Raw genomic sequence first — 24810 nt, 5'->3', positions numbered from 1 at the left:
GCTAAACCCGGTTTCACTATCTTCTCTTTTAACATGAGGAAAAAAAAATAAAACAAGTAGAGTTAATAAGGGAGTTTTAAACTATGGCATTGCTATTAGCCCACACACTTCCAGCTCCCTTGAAACTTGGGGGATTATCAAGTGGTGACACGAGCAGCTCAGTCAAGTGAGAAGGAGCACCTGCTCCCTGTTGGTATGTACACTATCCAGTTCAAGCATGATTCTAATCCCTTGTCCTGGTCAAAATGAAGATGGTGTCTTGTTTCATATACTTTAATTTCTATAATACCAATCATCTTCTTTCTCTGTCTTTTTACCACATGAATACTTTAGTAAAAGTAAATTCCACAAGTTATTAAGTAGCAACAAAGACATTTTCTCTAGTTTGGATTTATTTCCAATATACATAAGAATTACTATAACAGTTCTTTTTAGACAAAGATTTTATTTTGAAAGCAATATAATTAAAGTTTCTTTTAAAATTATGTACTTTCATTATAACACAAAATTATTGTAATTCTTTTTTTTGGCATTGTGCAACTATCTGGTGTGGGAAAGGAGAATGATATTTAGGGAAGTCCACTGATATAATTCTTTATTTTTTCACACTATGGCTACTACCACCACAATGCCTATAAGGTTTTGTTGAGGAATACAGTAACAGGATTATCTTCAGACTTATTCTATTTTCATTCACACATTATCTCAATGACTCGCTAAAATCCTCCCCATTTTTTATGTACAGTGAAAATTTTTAAAGAGACAGTTAATTATTAGCTTGCAGTTATCAACCCCTGCTACAAACATGCCCAGAAAACCTTTACAGAAATAATTTTTTTTACTCTTCTCACTCTTGACTCCATACATGATTCCCTACATGAGTACTTCTATCCACCATCACTCTTTAGAGCATTCACTGATCTTGCTGCACATGATGGCATCCTGATGAAAAGCTTTCATTAGCAAGGGCAAAGAAGCGTGAAAGAGCACAAGACAAATTTCTGTGTGTAGGCAGAAAAAGAGGCACATCCACTACTGAAGTGTAGGAGAGAACAGCACAACAGGGGCTTCTACTGAGGTTTTTCTACATGCCATGTGAGCTGAACCTGGCTGCTGGAAACACAGCACTGCAGCCAACAGTAGCACTGCTGATCGTGAGGATCCCAGGCACTCAATGTGGCACCACACTGGCTTTCAGCTTGTAGGTGATCAATAACTTTGGTATTAATGATGCTACTTCACTGGCTGGCTCATATCACAAACATCTACCTTCTCTCAAGCAGTAAGTTTCTGCAGAAAAAAGTACATTTGTTCTTCTCACCTCCTCTTCCATTTGTAGAGAGTGGAAATATTTCTTCTGTGCTGGCGAGCAGTTACCTCATTTCTTATTTCTTGACCCATGGTCTCACACTGATTAGTCTTACTGACCCACTGCCTTATGTAATTTTGTTCTGCCCTTGCTCATTTTCACCCCATGACATAACATCTCAATTGAGTAAAATGCAGGTAGCCTTGAGACACTACATCCAGCCATCCTAGAAGCTGTCTACAATGACTGAGAAACACAAACACAGCCCTGATATGCCAAGAAACATCTAACCAATTCATCCTCAAGTGTCGTGCTGTCAATAGACAATGTGAGTACTCAGGAATCTGATCTCCAATTTATCCATGAGCACCCTCTTACATAAAGAGCTGTGTGAATACAGGCATGAAAAATGCTAGTCTTAGGTTCCTCAGGAACGGCGACAATGGCTGAAATTTCCACCTCCTCACTAGAGTCAACACACCAACTGAATACCATTTTTAAGACTTATGTTTATAGGACTTTTGTTGGTACAATGTGTATAGACAAAGGTCATTATTTGAACATAAAAAAAACCCCAAAAACATAAGCTTTGCCATTAAACTGGGGTGTTTTTGTATACTTGACATCTGCAGTGTCCCACCCAATGGAAAAAAAAGTAAAGTAAATTGATCCTCTAAATTTTGTTTGTAGATAACTCCTCAGATAAAGATTTGCTAATTTTATTAAAATAAGGGATAAAATAATTTGAGTTTATAACCCCTGAACTTTATGGAATAAGAAAAAAACATTCAGAATGCTAGTGGTGACATGGTATTGAAAAAAAAACCATATTCAGATACCATAGTGGTAACATAAGAAAAATTTCCATTTTGCCTGTACACTTCTTCACTTCCTGTACTTAAAAGCATTACTTCCATTCCAATAAAAACTGGAGTTCTTCCTTTAAACAATGAATTACCATTAACCATTTAACACACAGGGACATGGCATTTTTTACTGAAACCTTGAAAACCTTGCCCACTACCCAATTAAACCTAGGTTATCAACCATATTTACCAAAAAATAATAGATCTGACAGAATGATGGGAATTTAATATTACCATTTACTGCAAAAATACAGGAAGATTTTAGCAAAAGACTCAAAGATTGGATTTTCTGTTAGTGGAAACTCTATAATTTTGTGTGCTTGATTTTTTTTTAGTCCTTGTTAAACTATATGAACTCAGCTGTTTAGAATGAAAAAAGATTTTTTGATCATGTTGAAGTACACTTAAGGCTTATTTACTATAGCAAGTTAAATATTCATGTTACCATTTGATTCAAAACAAAAAGAACTCTGGTAGCATAGAGCTATAGCATTTCTTTTTTTTTTTTAATTTTAACGGCAGCCTTAATTCTTAAACAGTTACAGGTCCCTGATGTTTGGAATATCAATATTTTATTGGTAAAGGTGTGCTGTACAAAACATAAAAGCTTTATATACTCCAAGGGCAAATTACTTCCCTTCCCTCTTGGGAATAGTTTATTTTTAATGTAGTTCTTCGAGGGTTTTAATTCTTCATGGGTTCTTAGGCAATTTTGAATTACAACATACATATTTAATAGTAATGACATCCAGGGAAATATTTTCTGTGGTGGAGATAATACACACACATTAATAGTAAAATATACAAAGAAAAACCCCTAAATCTCCAACAACTAAAAGGACATGCACAATATGCTTACTGACCTGTAACTAATTATAGTTATATAGTATCTGCTGCTTTTCTTATCTGACTACAAGGTCACCTGGATTGTCATGAACTATCCATTTAGCTTATGAGCTGCACAGCCACTGCACAGCCACCTGCTTACTGCCCCTGCCTCACACTTAACAAGACACAGCACAAACACCTGCCCCTCCAGAACGAGCCTCCCAAAAAATACTTCTCCAGCAGCAGACCCTTCATTGCAATGCTACAAGCTCACCTAAAAACTGCACCCATAACCAACCATCCAAGCACCTTTTGAGTATTCACTTCATTGTGCTCCCAACTGCACTGTTCTCACAGTAGCTTTTGGCACAGGTATTTGCCCCTGCAAGCAACATTTTCCTCCATGAGTCAGCACAGCCCCTGCAGGTACCTCCCTGCAAGGTTTACAAGCTCTCCAGAACCCTCCTCAGCTCCATTATCGCTGGTTTAATGAATGCTGCCACATGCGTGGCATGCATTCCACACTGCCCTGACAACAAATGGAGAGATGCAGCACGAATCCACTGCTCTGGGGCACAGCTTCCAATTCTCCTGTCCTCCCAAACACAGGGCCCTTTCTTGCAAAGCTGCAAGCCTATCCGAACTCCTGCTGCCCCAGTCACCCCACACATAGCCTGTGAGCGCTGTCACAACACTGTCACAGCAAACTGAAGCCGAGCAAACTTATCAGTCACTTTGTAACAAAGCTGTTCCACCACGCTAGAACCGGTCCACCTGAGCACACACCTCAGATGCCCTGGATAAAGCTCACAAGCACCACTATACACTCTTGTCCCATATAAATGGTTCTCCCATACAAATTAAGTCTTAGCAGGGGCAAAAACCAGTCTGGGTAAGGCTCTCACAGCCCTTTCATCAACAGATCTCTCAAGGCTATGAGCCCACAAGAAGTCCTTCCATTTACCTGACCTCACACTTGGTTCATGAGCACTGTTGATACCAGGAGCTCCCATCACCCCACTGGCCTCACAGCACCTGAAAGTTCATCCCTCCCAGGCTGAGCTCTCCCTGCTCAAATCAGTCTCTTCTCTCAAGGCTACAAACAAAAGAGTCTGAATTTCAACCCCCTCTTACTTGGCACGAGTACACTTGTTCTCACAGCAAATGGAAACATAGAAAACGTTATCTATTGTTTCAGGACATGAATGTGGCCACCCCTGCCTGCTTAGGTCTCCGAGCCCCTTGTATCAAGGTTGAGGAACAAGCAAGGCTCTGAAACATTTCCACCCCTGAGCTGCCTGTGCACCCAGCAGACACCTGGGACAGCAGCCCATGCTCCGGGCTATCCCTGGGCACTCCTGCAGGCAGACAGAGCCCTTTGCACCCAGCCTCACGGCCTTAAACTGAGACAGGGGAGGCTCGGATTAGATATGGGGGGAAATTTCACTGTTAGGCTGGTCAGGCACTGGAATAGGTTGCCCAGGGAGGTGGTGGAGTCTCCATCCCTGGAAGTGCATCAAGAGGTGTCTGCGTCTGGTGCTGGGCGATGCGGTTTCGTGACTTAGGGGCAAGACTTAGTGGCAAGAACCGTGTGGACGGTCGGACTGGACGATTTTAAAGGGTCTCTTCCAACCTGATGATTCCATGATTGTATGCGTGCAGCACTTAGAGCAGAGACTAAGACACACGGCAGCACCTTGCAGATGAGGGTCTCCCAGTGCCTATGCCACCAAATCCACACTCTCGGGAACACGAGCTCCGCAAGGCACCTCCTAACCCCACACCCCTCCCAGCCCACGGCTGCCCTCACACCGGGCACGGCGTCCCGAAGCGAGGCTTCCCACCAGACCGGGATCCTGCCCGCAGTTTGGCACTGTCGTGGTTAAATAGAGCCCGGGCCAGAGACACCGAGGCGCGGGGCTCCCGCACACCCTCCCGGCACTGCCCTGAGGGAGCGGCCCCGATCCGCCGGCACCGCCCGCACACCTGCCCGGCGCTGCAGGGACATGGTTTAGATACTTTTACAGCAAGAAGCAAAACCAAAAGGACTGAAAGTGCTTGATACCTCCTAGTGCACCTTTTAACCTTTCCTCAAACCCCTTCCTCCCCTCCCTTTGTCCCTCAGGCAAGAGTCCGCTCGTACCGAGCGCTGCCCTCTCAGCCTCCCAGCCACAGGAGGGAAGGACAGGAAACCCTTCTCGGGAGCAAGAGTGAGGACAGCTCTTCATCACCCCGATTCCCTCTTCCGGCCCTCCGAGGGCTGCGCTCTGCCACGGGACGGGACCGGGAGACTCCCGGCTGCGGTCCCTTCAGCCATCGGAGCAGCGCCGCTGTCCCGTAGGCAGCGCAGGCGGTGGCAGCGCGGGCGGGGCGGGCAGCGTGGGCGGGGCGGGCAGCGTGGGCGGGGCGGCCGGGGAGCGTGACGTCACGCAGCGTGAGGCGGTTGCCGCGGTGACGCGAGCCCGCCCCGCTTTAAGCACCGCCTCAGCGGGGCGGCCGCGCTGCCGCTGACGGAAGTGAAGATGGCGGCGGCGGCGTCTGACCTGCTGATGGGATGGTGCCTCTTCGGCCTGGCGCTGCTGGTGAGAGGCGGCTCTCCCGCCCTGTGGCGGCCCCCTCACACATCCCCTCCCCTTCCCTGGGCCGGCTGCTGCTCCCTCTTCAGCCGCTCGCTGTTCCAGTGCTGGGCATCCCGCTCGCTCTCCTCGCCAGTGCCCCTGGGGCTGCCCCGGCCGCGAGTGCTCCCCTGCGGCTGCCGCGGGTGCCTCGGCGGTGGTGCCGCAGGGCAGAGCCCGCAGCTGGCAGCGGGGGCTGCCTTGCCCCTCCGCCCGGAGAGCCGCGCTGTTTGTGTTTTCGCGTGTTCCGTGTGCGAGCGCTGGTGGTGTTGCTCAAGCTGCTCTTAAGGAAGAGTGACTTTTGTGTGGTCAGCATAACCCTGGTGCTGAGTGTTGAGGTAAAAGGTGTGCTGATGCTATTCCAGGCATCCGTACAGGGTCTAGTATCAGTACCTACTTGCTGACATTGTTATTATACAACTCATAAGTGTTTTTCCCTGTGTGTTTCAGGCGATTTTAATTTTCTGCTGGGTTTATGTGCGCAAGTATCAGAGTCGGCGGGAAAGTGAAGTGATTTCTACCATAACAGCAATTTTTGCCTTGGCCGTTGCTCTTATCACATCAGCACTCCTGCCAGTGGACATATTTTTGGTCTCATACATGAAAAACCAAAATGGTACATTTAAGGTATGGACTTTAAAAAATGTTAATTGCCTCTTCAAAAGAAGCACTTGTGTTGCAAAAGGATGCTCCTGGGTTGTGAAAGTGTTTGAAGCCAGTGCTAATAATACCTGTTTTAGTAACTCGACTTTTCTCAAAGCTGGGTACTAGTACTGTGTATAAAACACTCATATCTGGTATTTGAACTGGGTTTCAGTTTTGACTTCTATGCTTTTTCAGATATTCTACTCATTTCCAAATGCTTGTTCCTTGTGTTGTGCGTAAGAGTCAATGTACTGTCCTGAAGATATAAACAAATTGCGTAAGGGTTGCTTTTTAGTGCATCGTAATGGGGCATTGTAGAATAAAACTCGTTGCACTTTTGTTCAAGAATAGACTGTATTGGCCCTTTGTAATTTAGGATTATTTTAATTGTCTTTTTTGTCAGCAAAAAAAATTTGGTGCTGGAACATTTAAAGATTTATAAAGATTTACTGTGGTTATCTACCTGCAGTGTAAAGCCTGAATTAACAAGCATTTTGAAAGCTGCAGGAACCCTTGGCAGAGGGGAATGCTGTAGTATCTCTTTTTGGCTGATAAAGCCTTAACTGAACTACTGCATTTATAAACTGTAGGGGGTTGCTGTGCAAAATGAGTTCCTAATGAGATGAGTACTTGCTGTCATCTGCTCTAAGTATTTCTGTAAGAGGTCTTCCCAATGCTTCAAGTATTGCTTGAATTTTCAAGCAGAATTCTTGAAGATATTGACCTGGTGTCGTTGTGAGGACATTGTGAGTAACAAGAGGTTGAACTGGAGCATGTAGCTAACTTGAATAACAACTTACTTGGGTTTGGAGCCTAACTGGATCTATTGTAAAAGTTATGATCCTGAAACAAATGATAGAGTGGGAGAAAGGTAAATGCCTGCACACCAGATTGTACTCCTTTCCAGCCTTACTTCCAAAGGAACATATAGGGCTTGCCGGATCTGTGTAATGCTTCAAAACTAGCTTGCAGCTCATACAGTGCTTTTTGGTTGGTGCTTATGTAAATGCAAGTTATGAGAAGCCTTTAGAATTGAGCTGTGATGTGTTTTTTGTCATCTTTATTGCTCATGGTGAATACAGAATAAATTAAGCTGTTACTCAGTGCTATTCAGAAAAGTTTGTGTTTTCAGGCCTTGCTTGTTTGGAATTAAAGACATTATAGATGATGGAAGAGATCTTTCATATGTCAGGGTTCTAGCAATTCAATGAAAACAGTAGTCTTAAATACATTGAGCTTGACTATCTAGAGAAGTAACCGTGGTGCAACTAGGTCCAGCTGAAAAATATGCATCTAGTGGGGATGGAGCAGAATTCTGTGCTGCAAAGTACGCATTTTGCTATGTGTACTTTGATTAGAAACAAACCTGTGAGAACAGGTCATCAAAGGTGGTCATGCAGTCACTACAAATTTTTACTTAAGGAAATACAATTACTAGAAGGGAAACTACTTATAATACTGTTTTTTGTGGGTTAGCATTCCTTGTTAATGGACACATGTTGTGATATGGTGAGGTGGATAGGTTCTATTTAAAAATTGTACTGAGAGCAAACATTCATGCTTGTGGTAAACACTTTTTTTGTAAAGTACCTTTTTGCCTATGCTTTTGAGGCTTCTTTGTTCTGCTTAGTTCCTAATGTTGGTAGGTACTTATGTCTTGTTAAAATACAATTGCTCCACACTGCCTTAAGCATTCTTCTGTGTCTTTTAAGTCTCAGCTGAATTGAATTTCTAGCTTTGCAGAAATAACATATCTACTGACAGTAATGCATTTGATCCAAACACAGGTGTTGAAATTATGGTATAGAAATATTAATGTGGCCTTCTAAGTTGAGTGAATCTGAAATCAGTCAGAACCTACAAACCTATAGGTAAATACAGCTTTATTGATTTGGTAATTCCAGTTTAAGGGGTAATGAGGCAGGAGGCTGACAATATCTTAAAATGAGGCACATGGTGTTCTGCACTGGGAGTGGTGATCCTGATGGTCCCTTCCAATTCAGTATTTTCTATGATTCTGTGGTCATTACGAATTGTTAAAGCTTTTAAACTGTCCTCAGTAACATGTGCTTCTTTCCTGCCATTGCTTTGCAAATAGGATAGATTGAATTGTGTTTGGAATATTTCCTGAAGATTACTGGCCTTTCTCTGGACCACTCTTTCGAGCCCAACACTTCCAAGACCCTATAAATGATGCTGGGGTCTGAAGGACTATGGCTCTGGCAAGAAACCTTTGTTGCTTTGGATGGGTGGAGTGAGTTAAGTCTTAAATTTTCTCAGTGACTTTTTGAGGGAGATCCAGGTAGCAGATGTGGATAATATTCTCTGTAGATAAATTAGTAGTTCATCAAAAAACTCTACCAGGATGATTTCAGAGCTGATGCCAAAAGAGTAGTGGCAGTTATCCAGATTCTAAGTAAAAAATTCTTCTGTGTGTATATGCTTTTCCTCTATGTCCCAGCTGTAATTCCTGGTATCTGTGTGAAGAGTCATGAGAAACAAGGGTGCTCAACTTGAAAGAGGTACTATATGTGAACTTTCAGTTCACTTTTGATGTCTCTGACCCTACTGTCAACTTGTGGATATAGCTGAAGGTTTACAAGATGAATAAGGTTGTAGCAAACCTAGAGAGAATCACATTACACTAACAGCAGAGGTTAAATTGCAGGCTTTGATGGTTCAAAGTTCTCATTGGGAATTGTGTGTGTCCTGTGACAAGGGAAGGTGGTATGTCCTGGCTACAAAGATTGGCTGAACTGTAATACCCAAGCAAAGTATCTTTTTCTGAAGGTTGTGAATATTGTGCTGCTTTCTGGAGGAATTCTCTTTAAAGTGTTGTGTAGCCCTTTTCCATCATGTATTTTGAAGTGCCTTCCTTGACAAGGGCTGTATGCTGTGCCTTGGTCAGCCTTTGTTAACTTGAAGTTTTGTTCATCTCAACAGGACTGTTAAGATACTGTTAATGCATCTTTCAATTACTACAAATTATTGTTTATGGTTAAAGTGGCTTGTAGCATTTAGCACATAATGATGTGTCTCGCCACATTTTGAGATTTAACAAATACTATCCTAAAGTTTTTATACTGAGTGAATTGAGCAGGTTTGGTATTGGCATGTTTTGCACAGTAGTTACACAGTAGAATTCACTGGAACACCTTTTCTGGAGGGTGGGATTACTTTGATTCCTAGTACTGTTAAGTAGGAAAGGAGGATTTTGGTTTAATACTAATAAAAACTTGAGTATTACCTTGTAAGTGAAGTCCTGATAATGTTCAACAGCAGCATTTCAGCTCAAAGGTTTTGACTGTGAGCACTGTCAGTGCTTTAGTTTGTTTCAAAGGATTTCAAATGCATCCACTTGTGTCTGATCTGTTTGATCTGAAAACTTGTTGGACTTACAAGCACATAGGAACAGAAAGCCTTGCCATAGCTTAAAAACATAATATTTTTGCTGGAGCCCAAGTTCTCTGGGTCTGACCTACAAGTCTCATAAATATTTAAAGCATAGCTGATGCTGTCTTGCAGCAGGAAGACTGCTTGAAACAAGGATGCTCACATCATTGAACTGTCTCTTTTCCTACTGTTCTAGCAGAAGGCAGAGAAGGTAATGAAACCTTTCATTTCCTTTTTGAAATGTATGAATTCTTGCTATGGTATCAAGTTAAAAGCCAGTGTCTTCTTTCAGTCTGATTAAGACTGAATGTGTCACAAGCCTTGGGTGTCTGCATGAGCTGCTAAAAGCCAGTTGTCCTCTTACTGATTCAAAGAGTAGTGTCTGCTTGATGGGAGGTACTTTTTGTAGACCATTTAAGGTTTTTTGCATCTTACTAGGGTGGGAGGGGAACAACTCATTATGTAGATGCTCAGAATACAAAACCACTAGAAATGTCCAGGGTTTTTATTTTTAGAAAGATGCTAACTGAGAAGTTATTATTGACTGAGACCATGCCTCCTTCCCGAGTAAGAATTACTACTTAGGAAGCAATAATACTTGGCCAAAACTTTGTTGCTAGGCAGATGAGGCTGAGATGTGCATGTTTCTGGATGCTGCTTTCCATCTGGCAGTCAAAATCCTGGCACTGTCCCATTTTTGAGGTAACAGGCTGGAAAATCTGAGATCTGGATATGAAATTTCCTCATATCTAACCATGCTATGACTCAGTCTCCAGTCTTTGATACTGCATCTTCCTTTTGTTGCCTAAGCTTTGGGAGGGCCTAATCAGAAGAATGAGTGCTGCATCTGCATTTGATGAAACATCACAAATACTGAGACCTGTAATGTTGCATAACTTTAAGCTCTGTTAAGGGATGTTTGCAGAGAATGGGAGCTAGCTTCCCTGGGTACTCATGAAAGTCTTAGAGGGTGCAGCAGTGACAGTAAAAATGTCAAAATTAATGGGGACAAAAGAAGGAAATTCATGGATGTTCCTCACCAAAAACGGTGGAAAGTCAGATGAACTTGCAATGATTTTATCTGTGGAAGTTATCTGTAGAGTTTGAATAGTATTGTTCTGTTAAAATATGTTAACATGAGTCACTAACTGGACAGAGTTGCTGGGAGAAGAAAGACTCTGCTCAATGATTAACGCAGGAGCAAGTGTTCTTTGTAACTAATTTTCCACTAATATAATTATAAAATTAATCTTCTGAGGGAGCTTTGCTTTGGCTTTAGCATTTAGGTAAACTTAGTGTCTTAAGCTGCTTTTTTATATCTTTACTTACTTAGCAACATTTTATGAGCATATGTACTTTTTACACTTGTTTTTAGCACGACCTACATTACAAAATACTTAAGCATAATAGTTTAATATGGGTCATTATGCTCATTGCACATATCATTGCAATTTGTAGTTTCCCTTGTCTCTCAGTACAATGTATTGGTACAGGTGTTTTAAAGGTGATATGTGTTTGCTGAACTACATGGAACAAAATGAAGTACAGCACAACAGTGTAGAATGCCTGAATTCAGCAGGTCCTTAGAGAATTTGTGGTCCCATTTTGACACCTTAAACTGTTTGTTGAAGGCCGTATGAATTTTCACCTCCCTAATCTATTGTGCTTCTAAGCCATTCACTGTATATACTGTATGCTTGGGTTGTAATGAATGGAAAAGAAAAAGACTAGATCTGGGAGGCTGCTCAGATGAGTTCTCAGCTGAGTGCTGGATGTGCTAGTTGAGTAAATTCCTATACTGAGCAGCTTGGTATGTCAACAGAGATGATATGACTGTTGGAACTCTGATACTCATTAGGTAGCAGTGCTTGCTTTTGACAAGACAGTGCTGCTGTCAGTAGCCTTTTAAACAGCTCAGATGGACTGGTTACTGCCTTTGAGTTGCTGATGGTGTGTGCATATGGATAATCTGCCAGTTAGAATTAAACATTTTGCTTTGTAGTTTGTTTAAATGTGGGGCTTCGGCCGCTGACTGAAAGCTGACATAATAATTATGATATACCATTAAATTGACTTGCATTACATATTCTTCTTGTGCAGAGTAATGCAAAGTTTGTGTTCTGAGGCACATGTAAGTAATGGTGAAATGCACACATTTGCAATTTGAGTTTGTTTGGTGTAATAGAGCACCTCACTATTTTACTACGGTGTAGTGTATGTTTCCTAGTATACTACTCTGGTCCTGCGTGCAACTTAATTTGGAAAACAAAATGAAAAGCAATTGCAATGTTTAAAGTTCTTCATCTGAATTGTGTTAAAAATGCTTCTCTGGAGCTGAAGGAGAAGCAGTTCTTGGGCAGCTAAACCATGTTGTATTTCCTTTACTAGCTACCTCTTCTGTTACAATGGCTGTGTCTCTTAAACTCTCTTAAACTTTGGGTCTCGCTGTTGCTTTTCTTGCTTGTTCTTGGTTTTTGTGCATTTTAAATGTCTCCATTGCTCATAGGAGAGACCTTTTTTCTAATAGCTACTTGGAATCAAGTAATGCAAACAGTCCAGTTCAGTCTTGATTTTCCCTTAGCCTTGATTAAAGTAAGCATTTTCTTAATATATAACATGAGGCAATTTAAATGTTCTGTATCTGTTCTTTTCTTATTGTAGTCAAATTCTTTTGTGGTATATTTTAATACAAATGCCTAGAAATTTCTTTTTAAAAATGCTGTTGGGTGTGAGCCTGGCAGTCTTCAAAGACTGAGCTTATTGTGTACCTGACAGATACTTCAGGTGTTGCTTCTGCCCCTTCTGCTATAATATTTTTCATCCCATTTTTTTGCTGATTAGATGTCAAAATGGATGTGTATTTTTCTGCTCAAATTCCAGCTGGATGATAATCTAATTTAGTTCATACAGTGAATTTTAAAAGCTTAATGTAAACTGATCTACTAGAAGTCTTAGTGTAGTAAAAACAAGGAAGCTGGTGCTGATTTTCTGAGAGATTCAAGAAAGTGTTCATGGTATGTCATCAAGCCCATATTCCAGATGACTTTATGCAATTCTGAGGGAACTGAAAAACCAAATGCCAAAGTGTCTTTCTGTCTTAGGGGAGCAATGTTTAAGCAGTGTGCTCATTTGCATTTCATGTCTCCCTGTTAATGTGTGTGTCTTTACAACTAGAAGGGATTTACCTTACTAGTTTGGAGAGAGCCCTTTTTCACTTCTGTATGCAGGCTTTGGCAGTACTGGATATTTTTTTTTTTCACCAATTCAGTTATGTTGGTGTGTTCTCTAGCCTTTAAAGAATTCTGCATGTGGATGACTACTTTCTTGCTCTTCACCACATGTAGATTGGGTCCCACAAAACTAAAACAATTCTGAAATATGTTTAACCTGTATGGGCAGCATTGGACCATTTTATTCAACCCCTGAGTTTCATTGTCATAAAATATTTAGCTTCCTTAAACCAATAGTTTCTCTCTTGGAGGAGAGGGAGTGGGCACAAGAACTTGATTTCATCCATCTGGCTGACTGCAGTTTCCAACATAGTTAAGAGCTGCATTTTCACTTTCACTGCTTCTGTTCTCCAGACCATTCCCTGGGTCTGAATAGTGCTGTTACTTTTGCTCTTGTTGAAATAAGGGACATAAGTGCTCTTGGAATTTGACTTGTAAAATTAGATATTGCTAAGTTGAACATTCATGTAATTCAAGTCTTTGTCAAACAAAAAAGTGAAGTCTTGTACTTCTGAAAAAGGAGATGATAGCTTAAACTGATGTAATAACTAACAAAAGTAAAAGTTAATGAATTATATATAACTGAGCATAATAAAAACTTCTTTCATATTCTTATGTCTAAGTATTGTTGCATCTGTATATGCAAATTTTAAACAAAGCTATTCTATAATGGAGATATTGTGTACATTGTGTACTTTGTCCAACTATGTGGCCCGTTTTTGTGGCCTTGTTTTAACAAGAAAGCTATTAAAACAAGGCCACAAAAATGGTCAGAGTTCTGGAACACCTCTCCTGTGAAGAGAGTCTGAAAGAGTTGGGGTTGTTCAGTGTGGAGAGGAGAAGGTTCTGTGGGGCTGATGTTGCAGCCTTTCAATATAGAGAGAGCTTATAAGAAAGATGTAGAAACAGTTTTGACCAGGGCCTGTGGACACAGAAGAAAATGTAACAGCTTTAAACTGAGGGTGTAGATTCAGCTGTAAAGAAGAAATGTATGGTGAGGTTGATGGTTCTCTGGAACAGCGTTCCCGGAGGAGTTGTGGATGCCCATCACCAGAAGCATTCCAAGGTCGGGTTGAATGGGGCTTTGAGCAACCTGCTGTTCCTGCTCGTGGCAGGATGGATGGACTAGGTGATGTTTGATGGTCCCTTTCAACCCAGATCATTCTATGATTATCTTCACAGACTCTTATAAAAAGATACTGTGGAAATTAGCAGAACATATGTTGGAGCTGCCAAAACTGCTTAATGATCCTTTGGGTCTAAAACCTTCCTTTTGTGAAACTGTCCTGTGCTTATTCCTGTTTGCCCAGTGGTTTTCACTGTTGCTAGCACTCTAGCATGGGATTCTTTAGAAGTAGCATTTTTATTTCTCTCCCTTTGTGTTTAGTGGTTGGTTCTCATGTAGTCTTCTTTTATTACATTTGCTAATAAATGCTTCTATCCTTTATTGCTAGGTCTGGGCTGATGCTAATGTTTCAAGGCAAATTGAAGACACCGTACTTTATGGATATTACAGTAAGTATTTTACCTTTTTTTTCAAGTAATAGGACCTTCAAGTGAAGTAATGAAGTTTTCAGAGGTCATATTGGGTTATCCCTTTTTGCTTAAACATGAGTCTTATATTTAGTGCTCTTCAGAGAATATTTTTTATCTTCAAAAGCCCCCTAAAAATGCAAATATACTGAAGCCAGTTCATGAAAAGGCTAATGGTTGCTGTTGTATCATCTGTGGTTCACATGTTTCCTGTGTGTGTGTTTACTGGTCCCTTAAGGGAAATATGTGGTTTTGCTGTAGCTTTTATGGCACTTAACATATGCAGCAGTGTGAAACTCATCTACCATGTATAAAGTTCATGCAACCATGAGTGCAACACTTTTAAGTGTTCAGATTCAGCAACTACTGTGTTCCAAGTAGCAGTTACTGTGGAGCAGCATAAAGGAGTTAATTCAAAAGTGGTAATCCTAAATAGAACTGATATTTTAAAAAGTGACTGAAATAAGACTATGCAGAGGTTTGTTGAACAGTTATTTTATATCAGTTTTTTAGCAGTTCTTATGAAACTTAGGAGAAGTTTTACTACTACTGGATATATGTAGTGGGTATAGAAATGTGCTCAGCACAGTTTGAGTAAAATGCTTGTTTCAGTTAATGGTGCAAGCTCTGAGGTGGTTGCCTGCTTTTGGTCACATTTCCAAAGACTTGAAGTTTTTTCTTTTAGATTATTGTGGTTCTTTTGAAAATATTTTTTAGTTCAGGAGATTATTTAAAATAGTGGACTTAATTCATTAAATTAGATTAATTATTGCCCTCCAGTGATAGTAATAAACTAGAATTGGCTTCACTCAGCATAAAAATGAATAAAGTAGTAAGAAGACTTCTTTTTTCAAAAAACAACTTTTAACACAGAGCTTCTTCACTTTATAATAGTGGAATTGATATGTATTTGGTTTCTTTTCTTTGTAGTTTGCCAAAGTCTTGTTTAATAGAAAAAAATATTTCACAACTCAAAAGGTGGAATAATCTTCAAGCTCTTCTGTGGTCTGCTTGCTATAGATTTGTGAGACTGATTGATTGATGAATTTCTGTAAGGTGTTTTGGGCTAGCTGAATGTTGTGGTAAATCTTGAACTAATTTTTAAAAAAGATATAAACTTAAATTGGGAGAACTGCTTTTGTTTTTGGCCTTTCTGGACAGGTCTACTTGAAATACTGTAGGAAAATGTCTTATTTCATAGCATATCCTCCAGATGGTGGTAGAGATTTAAACATGGTTTTAAAATTTTTTTCTCTTTCTATCTTAATTTGAGTAAATACTATTATTGTTCACTTCAACATAGCTCTAGTTATAAAACCAGTTTTGAAAAAGTGTAACTAGTTTTTCAGAGGTCTCCAAAAATCATATATAAAAACACAATGCCTCTCCTACATCATCTAGTGCCCTGCTGCTGTTGCCCAGCATAGTGCCATAACAGCTGAGAAGGAAAAAGTTAAGCAACTCTTCCATTGTAATACTATTCCAGTTTTTTTTTTGCTATCTTCCTAGGAAAGTATTTGATAGTGTTTTGGGTTTTTTTTTAACAGACAGGATGGGCAGAAGTGAAGTACCCTTTTGTACTTAAAACATGAATACCAGTATTTTCTTGTGTCTCCTGAAAATGGAGAATAACTGTATAGATCCTACTTGACTTGTGTAGTTGTATTGACAGTTGTATTGACAATTTATGGTATTAATAATTGGTGGACTTAGGTCATTGTTCTTCAATCCAAGTCAGTTGTAATTGTAACAAGAATGTGGAGACTGGGATTTAACTGATGTTTTAGAATATTAGTCATTACTTTGCTACTTGCATTGCTTTTTACTGATAAAGCTGTAACTAAGCATAGAAAAGCTTTTTTGGTTTTTTGAGTAGGTGTTAGCCCCCATGAAGTGTTCTGTTTCTCATTCCCACCTGGTTTCTTGACTAGACTGATACAAAAGTAGAATGAGTTTGTATTTGTAGAATGGTAAGTGAGGTACCTCTCAGAGAGAAGCTTGAAATAACTGTATCTTGAAGTGGGATTTCAGCAGCCTAAAAGCTTTTCTTAGGAAATCAGTCTAATAATTGCTTTGAAGCCATAGTGGCTTAGTGTGTTACTATTTCTAACCCCAAATGTAATAGAACATGCCTCACAGTACTTTAGTGATTGAACAATGATCAATGGTTGGCAAATGCTCTAAAAAAGCATGTCAGTTTGTGTGGAAGGAAAACTCTTGCAGAAAGTGTTATAATTGAAAACTGTCCAACACATTTTGCTTTGTATCACAAAGAATGAGGCTGACAGTAACCTGGAGGTGTGTTGTGCAGCTCTTCCTCTAGTGAGTAAATACAACCTGTTGGAGTCACCTCGATGTCCAGTGTCCTTTGATGAAATTTTGTGTATGGTGACAGGGTATTATTGGTAGATTCTAATCTGCTTGTGAGATAGACCAAGATCTTGACCTACATGTGTTAGATGAATCTCAGCTACAGTGTGACGAGGACTGTCCGCTAAATTTTATGGGATCTCTTCATGTGTGCTTTAAGGTCTATGCTAAACTTGAGATTTTCCATTTCCTTTTTGAGTCAGCAAAAGTCTGATGATTCCTAGGTTAAAATTTGACTAAGAATTTATCCAAAAGGGTAAGTGGTATTACTTGGATGATTTTTATGTGGAGTTTTGTCTGCTTACTGCAAGTGTTTGATAAGTCATTGACACAAGAATTTGGGCTTCTGGGAACTAAGTGCAAATCAAATATGACTTCATATTTTTGTGGTCTGGTTCTAGGAGAAGCCATTCTCAATAGTCTGAGAGATCTGTAGCTGTGCTTGACAAATACTGTGGAGTTGATCTACAGAAACACTTTCCTAAATAGGGTAATGTTTCTGAGAGCAATGTGCTAGAACATAAATGGAAAGTCACACTTATTCACAATATTGAAGTAGTATGACTACTGCTATAGAATGCCTAGGAAGGCTTCTTTTTCAAGTTTGAGTTTTCAAGGTGTTATATAGCACTGAATTTGCTCTTGGCAAATGTGAGAGTTCATGAACTAACTGAGAACTTTTTTCTCTTCTTGCATTGCCATACTAAATACACCAAGCAGTAGATACCTTTAACACTTTGAAATATTTTTCCAAAGAATGAGTTCTATTTAGATATAATTAGAGATTCATATTTAGATTCTAGGTGTTGAAACTTACTTGGCTTCTATACCAGCTTCAGGAAAAAAGGCTAAGATAGATTTCTTTGTGGCTCGTGGGCACTGTGAGGAGTGCACCAGCCAAGATAAGAGGTCACAAACTTAAGTTGGGAATGAATGTATTCATGGAAAGGTGTTAATTACATTTATATGTATAGGTGGAAAGGTGTTAATTAGTCATGCAAAATGGGGCAAAGATGAAAAATAGACAAACATTACAGGACTTACGTGGTCCTGAGTACTTTTATTTATTCCTTCAAAGGTGCAATTTTGTGCTGGCACAAGCAGTCTTGGTTGTGTAGCAGTTCTGACATTTTGAAGTCTTAGTAAATTATTCTAGGATACTTTTCTTGTGGGGTGCAAATACTGCAACATACTGCTTCACAGTTTTTAGTCTCCTAATGGACTTCTGCAATGTTCATAGTATAAGATAATGTGGAGTATTAAAAGGTTTTCCTAAATAATCATGTTCTAAAGCATGTTCAGCTTATAATACAGACAGCTGAAGATTTAAACTTCAAGTTTTCTACCTGAAATTTGTCTTTTAGCCATTGGCTAATCAATCTAATTGATTTTTACCAGCCATCTTAATGTCTTTACAAATACTGTCAAGTTTTGAAGACGTGTTAAACCTTCTACTTTCTTATGATCACCTGTGCATCAAAGTGACATGACAGAAGGACTGTTTGGTTTAGTAGCTACACAGTTAAATATCTGTTGCAATCTCCAATTAGTCCTCTTAAAAAGGGAGCATGACGTGATGATACTACACTGCTACAGCTTGTTTTGTGTTATTAATTGAGGTCAGTAACAGCCATGTCTTTCATCCATGATGTACTTATGTTAATAGGTGAATCTGGTACAGAGTCTAGTGATCAAAATAGCTTTAAATTAATTTCATTTGATATACATTGTTTTGAACAACAATTGAGTGGCTTAGCTTGCTTTTATTCACTATGCTTTAAGCTAATGTGCTAGTATTGTATATCACTTGCATACAGTTGATTACTTTTAGTCTTTTGTTATTGCTGAACTGAAGATAGATCTGAAATCCTTATTCTGACATGGTTCACTTTAAAGTTCTTTGGAGTTCACAAAACAGTAATTGTATGCTGGCTAGTGACTTTTACTTTTCAATGCTTGAAATTAAGAGCTAGAATGAGAGGAAATGAATGTTTTACTCTTTCCTTTGAATTACTGTGTGGTAAATGAAGTGCCAATGTAACTGTCTCTTAATTTAATTCTTCCTCCTAGCTCTGTACTCGATCATTCTGTTCTGTGTCTTTCTGTGGATTCCCTTTGTCTATTTCTACTATGAGGAGAAGGAAGAAGATGATGGCAACACATGCTCAGTAAGTTTACACTAGTAAATGCACCAAGCAATGAAAAGGCAAATTAATATAGCCAAAACATAAAAGCAACAATGATTTTTTAATTTACAAATGGTATTGACATTGTGATATTTAAGTCTATTACTATAGTTCCATAAAAATCCTGGAGCAGTTCTTAGTAAGACATAGTCTGACATTGTCTAGTCTAAGCACTAAGTTTCATTTCACATGAAATGAAACTTTACTGAGATAAGTAATTAATGTCTGTATTTTTGTGAAGTCTTTAAGCTTTCTAAAAATTCTTTTGAGGAGAATGTCATGCACAGGAAGTTAAAACTTCTTATGTGAGACTCCATAGAATAAAAACCATATATAGTGACAGCTTTTAAAGTAGAGAATAAGAAGATGGTTCTGATTCTGAAATAGGTACTCAAATTTTGTGTCTTTCTACTGTAGTGTTTGCTTTTTTTTCTTGAAGTAGGTGGTAGTAATTTACCTGAAGCTAAGATGTTTACTTTTTAATGCTCTGGTTTGAGACCTGCCAGGGAATATGGTAACTGCATGCCAGTAAGGTACTATGTTTCAAATGAAAATATTTTTCTAAATAATCTTCTGATCAATTAATCATGATTTTTATCCCTTCTGTTTAGCTGTAACCTTAACATAAGAAGACTTCTAATAATAGCCATAATATAGAGTATTAGTAGTATATATTTTCTTTTAGTGTATTTGCAGTGAATATATCCAGGCTTCCATCCACAGCTGCTCGGATGCATAGCTTATGGTGGAAGCAGAATTCTATGTCATTGTTCACAGTTCTCAAGCTATGAGATATTTCAAGAATGTATGCTTATGAGTTATATATAAAACTACTCATGCTCTTGGTGGAGGTTTTTTGTAGAATACCTGTTATGCTAAGTATAATACTTCATCGTTTGCACAAATCCCTTTATATTCATTTTATGTCAATGTATTAACTTTCTCTTTAATATTCAGCAGGTTAAAACTGCACTCAAATACACTCTGGGATTCATCACAGTTTGTGCAGTTCTTCTGTTAATTGGGTAAGTATTTGTATTGAGCACTGTTCTATGCAAGATTTGTTTATCAGAGTTCTGTGCTTCTAAGAGGTAAATTATGATACACTCAATCTGTATAATCAACATCAGCTTAATCACTAATAGGGCTTAAGTATCCTGAGAATTATGTACCTGAAAAGTAAGGGTTTAACTGGAAGATAAAATGGTTTTACTTAATTATGGGGATGCTTGTGCTTCCAAGCTGATTGAACGTGCAGTGCAAATTGGTATCAAGGACACAGTGGCTTTGACACAACTACATTAATTCCTCAGTGTACAACAGGAGTAAAAAATTTGTCCTAATGTATGTTCATCAAATAGCTTTTTGCTTTTCACAAGTGTTCTTTCTGAAAGGGACATTGCAAAACAGCTTCTTAGGAAAATGATTAGATGCTATGTGCTTATACTTTGCTAAATAGAAATGTTGTCTGAAGAATGTTAGTATGAGGTTATACTTGACTTAATTGTGCCTTGTATGATAAAGCTTTTGCTGGCCTTTGTTTAAAAGGCAAATGTTACTGAAATGAGTAACCTGTTTGCAGCAAGTGCTGTTGTTCTGAAACTCCAAGTAGTAGCAGAAAATTGATTTCAGATCACCATTAAGCATGATGTGCACACCAATACTGAATCTTTCTCATGCCTACTGTGTCATAAGCTTTTTAGCATTTTGACCTCAGCAATAAAGTTGGTAAAAATTGCAACATGTATGCTAAAATGATCCATATCAGAGTACTGGAGTGTGAAGTAGAAACTAGAGTGAATTTAATGCTTCCAGTTGTACACTATCTTACTGGAATATTGTTTTAGTTTTGATAAAAGTTAAAGGTATGTTTTTATCAAGTCTCTTGTCCTTTTAAGTGAAAGTAAGGTATTTGCTCTTGTAAGAGATTGCAGGAGTTTATTACCTTAATCATTGTCTAGAAATATTGCTAAAATTTCTGGTAAAAGCTGTTTCTGACAGTTAGTTGACATCATAGGTATAGATAGATGTATTGTATTACACATCCAGCTTAGAAATCTTGGTAGTGTCTCTAGCAGGTGTCACCTGAATCCTCAGTAACTGTAAGCATGTTTCTTCCTCCCTTCCAGTAAGATAAAGAAGGTAATTCTTGTATTTCCCTTTTAAGAGAAACTGCAAGACTCCCTTCAAGGGGAAAAGGCTCCATTTTAGGAGGCAATTGAGGTGTCTGTGCTGAAGAAAAATGTGAACTCTATTTCCAGTATAGTTTTATTCTAGGTTAAGTAGCATATGTCTCAATGTTTATGTATATTTTTTTCAGAAGAAGTTACCTGTCTTAGTCAGCTGTTTTCATAGCAAGGAAGTGGCCACAGAGTTCCAATGTGACCAGAAAGAGATAAACATGTTGGAGCTGAGGCTTCTATCTGAGTGCTTTGACTGTAGTGAAGACTAGTCTGGCAGTAGTGGGGGATTCTCTCACTGGTCATTAGGATCAGAGTCATGTTAAAATAGACTGGAATTTTATGTTCTGGGTTTGAATCTAGGTGTCTAGGCTTAATGAACTAGAGTGCTGCTACATACAAGTTGAGAGTGAGGGGTGTAGGAATATTTCCTGCTGAGTGCCTAACAAATAGTCTTTTTCCTGTGCTTACATGGCTGGTGTCTCATGGCCAGACAACCTCCATTCTGATTGGTTTAGGAAGTAATCTGTATCATTAAAATGGTCAATAAATAGTTTTAAAGGTCTACATAAGGAATTTTTTGCCTCTTCCCTGGTCAGCTGTCCTGAAATGAATTATAAAAGCTATATTAAGTTCAAAGTTTGAGTGTCTTTTTCTTACTGGGATGTTGCCCTTGCTCCACTAGAGATCATTGTGACTTTTTTGGGAAACAAATGTGTTTAGTGCCACATAGTATTGGAGGTTTTTCTGACTTGATAACACAGCTCAGTGAGCAGGATGTTGTTGTCCAAATTGTTATCAGGAATAGTGTTTGGACTACTTACTTTACTTGTCTGTTACAAAACAGTTGTCTGGCAAAAATGTGCATGTCTGAAATACTTAAATCCTCTGCACACAAATAACCTGATGCAGAGTACCATGAAAAACAAAGTATAGGGCAAATTTATACTGGGGTGCTCAGAACTAGTTTTTACTTATCATAACTTTCCCTTCCTGTAAGTTAGGCACTTTCCCTCTACTGTTTCTAAATGTCATGTGCTTGTCAAGGGGCTTGACATACTGCAATTTACATTAAGGAACCCTGAAGCAGTCTAGTATGAAAAAAAAAAAGGCTGTTTTTGAGGCTAATGAACATTTAGTTCCAAAATGCACGCTTCTCTGGTTGTCAGTGTTTAGAATTAAACTGGTTACCTTAGATTTTTTAGAACCATTAGTTCTTAAAAAGCTATGAATATATCTAATTATCCTATAAATAGTTATGCAAATTATATGACAGCAGAATTCACTTAAGGAAATTAGTCTAAATCTGGTGTGTTGAAAAATAATTTCCTAAGGATGACAGTTAATGACACTCTGATTTAAGGATCAAATTTTATCCATCTACACTTGTGTATTAGCCCTGCCAAGTGACTAGTTTTAAACTGCTTGTCTTGCATTTACTTTCCTTGTTCTGCAGCCTAGATATTGATCTAGATTTTAATCATAATTTACCCAGGATGTGTTTTGAACAGCATAGCAATTTGCTTCTATTCTTAAAATTACCACAGTTAATAATTTGATTTGTGCCCAGAACTCCAAGTATCAGACACCACAGCTGAGCTGTTTTGTTTGCTTGCATTATCTAAATTTATAACTCCTGTGTTCCTTTCTGGGGCCTTTGGTGCATGGAACTTGAGCAGGAGCAGAATCAGATGTCCATCTCCTTCAGTCAAGGTTTATCTGAGTACTACTTTAACAGTATAATGTATTCAGTAGCCCCTGCTCTGATTAGTGTCCTTTGACATGCTGGTTCCAAAAAAAAAAAAGGAATCTTGTTGTCCTCAAGATGGAAAAAAAAGGCAAGCAAGTTATAAATATCTGAAAATGTTCTTCCATCTTGTTTGTTTCCTGCATGTGGTCCACAAATAGCAAATCCATAGTTGTGCTAAAATAAAAAGGAATTGAGCTATGTTCTCAGTCTCCTCTAACCATTTTTAGCAAATAAACCTCCAGTTATTTATTTTTATCATTTACAAGTAGAAATTTTGCCTAACTTGGTTTTAATACCTGTGTCTTCATTTTGTCTGGATGCTGTTGCACAGAAAGAATTACTGCTAGAGGCATACACAAGAGCTAAATCCTTAGTCAACAAGCATGTGTCAACTTAAGCAAATGCTAGCCCTCAGTCTGCCTCTTGCACAGACAAGAAGCTTTCTTTAGAAATTACAATCTTGATTTTTAAAATGTCAACTTTTTTTTTTTTTTTTGGCCGAGTATCAGGTTGGTTTTGATGTGATGATTATATGTGCACACAGTTGGTTTAGCTCTACCCTTGGAAGCAAAAGCATGTTTTGTCCTTTGAGACTGCTCCTGGAATATGTGTGTTTGTTTGGGACTTCAAGCAGGGGTCTAATCATGTTGTACAAATATAAATTTCTCACACAAGTCCAAATGATACTTATGGACATTCTTTATGGACTTAGGTTTGAGTTCTTTCAGTCTTTGCCTAAAGCGTTTCCCTCTAAATCTGTCTTCCCTGTGACTTGTAGCCATTCTATTTCATGTCTCAAAGCTACAGTCTCAGTGGTTTTTTGGTATGGAGGCACTGTTTTTCCAGCTATTACAAACTCAGCTTATTTGTCTGTACAGGTGCTGAAGAGTTATTCTTATTAGTTGAATTTAGATGGTGAGCCTGACAACAGGAAGCTTTCAGCTAAGGGGACTGTTTTACCTGAGCATTCTTTGCTAGTGTGCTTATTGGAAGTACAAAACAACTTAGTGAACTTCTCTGCAGCTCAGTTCTTTGGGCCAAGTACAGAACAAAGAATGGAATGGAGCAGATGTGTTTAGTTGTAATAATGGAAGATATACATGTCCCTTTATATTTCAATGCTTGTTTAAGGAATCATTCATTATTTTATTTTGGCTTTCAGAAGTGTATATTTATATGAGAATTTGTCTCAATTGATGCTTGAAGTTTATTTGCTCCTCTGCATACGAGTCAAATCAGGATAGTAAATCATATTAATATGTCTTTTAATTATACTTGAGTGTGGAGTCCTTACCTCTTTTAGGATGGGTAAATAGAAAATCACTTGTTCATTGACTCAGACCTGACTGTACACACACATGCATGTACTCTGCTGATCTAAATGCAGAGGAGAATGTGAATAAAATGGAGCACTGCCTTTTCTTCAGGAATGAATGGGCTTCTATTTTCTTAATTTAGAAATAGAATTCTTCCTATTTTTCGCTAATTAGGGTAAGAAAGATTTTTTTTTTTCTGTATTACAGTGCTTTTGTTCCTTTGGATATTCCCAACAAGAAGAATTCCACAGAGTGGGAGAAAGTGAAGCTCCTGTTTGAAGAATTTGGAAGTAGTCGTAAGTTTGAGATTTGTTCTGAGCTTTGCATGAGTTGCTACTCTACTAACCTCTGCCACTCATTCATTGACTGAACAAGATAATTAACTTCCTTGGTGGCAGTTTTCTAACTTTTCTCTGACTGCTTAGCTACAGTAAGTCTTTACAATAAGACTTCTTTCTGTTCAGAGAAAAACAAAAATTAGGACTATCGTGAAAGCAGACACTGCCAGCGTCTTGTCTCTGTTCTTTAAATACAAGTCCCCATTTGACAGCCAGGACTCCAGTGTTGTGCCCACTGATATTTATGGTGG

At 38.8% G+C, this 24810-nt stretch overlaps 1 protein-coding gene across 2 annotated transcripts in view; it reads left to right on the top strand.

Moving 5' to 3' along the window:
• The first annotated feature begins 5430 nt into the window (after positions 1–5430).
• Positions 5431–24810, top strand: part of LMBRD1 (LMBR1 domain containing 1) — a 65958-nt gene continuing 46578 nt past the window's right edge. Inside the window, exons 1-6 of one of the 2 annotated variants that reach the window (XM_054629324.2) lie at positions 5431–5585; positions 6069–6245; positions 14341–14401; positions 18860–18957; positions 19936–20000; positions 24429–24517. In XM_054629324.2, the coding sequence (XP_054485299.2) occupies positions 5526–5585; positions 6069–6245; positions 14341–14401; positions 18860–18957; positions 19936–20000; positions 24429–24517 (550 nt within the window). In that variant the 5' untranslated portion in view covers positions 5431–5525. Of the gene's footprint in view, positions 5586–6068; positions 6246–14340; positions 14402–18859; positions 18958–19932; positions 20001–24428; positions 24518–24810 lie in introns of both variants that reach the window. The other variant, XM_054629323.2, reaches the window with a different exon arrangement.

Source organism: Agelaius phoeniceus, chromosome 3, assembly GCF_051311805.1.
Source record: "Agelaius phoeniceus isolate bAgePho1 chromosome 3, bAgePho1.hap1, whole genome shotgun sequence".
Taxonomy (NCBI): domain Eukaryota; kingdom Metazoa; phylum Chordata; class Aves; order Passeriformes; family Icteridae; genus Agelaius; species Agelaius phoeniceus.
Note: the sequence above shows the minus strand (reverse complement) of the source record. Positions and strands in the feature narration are given on the sequence as shown.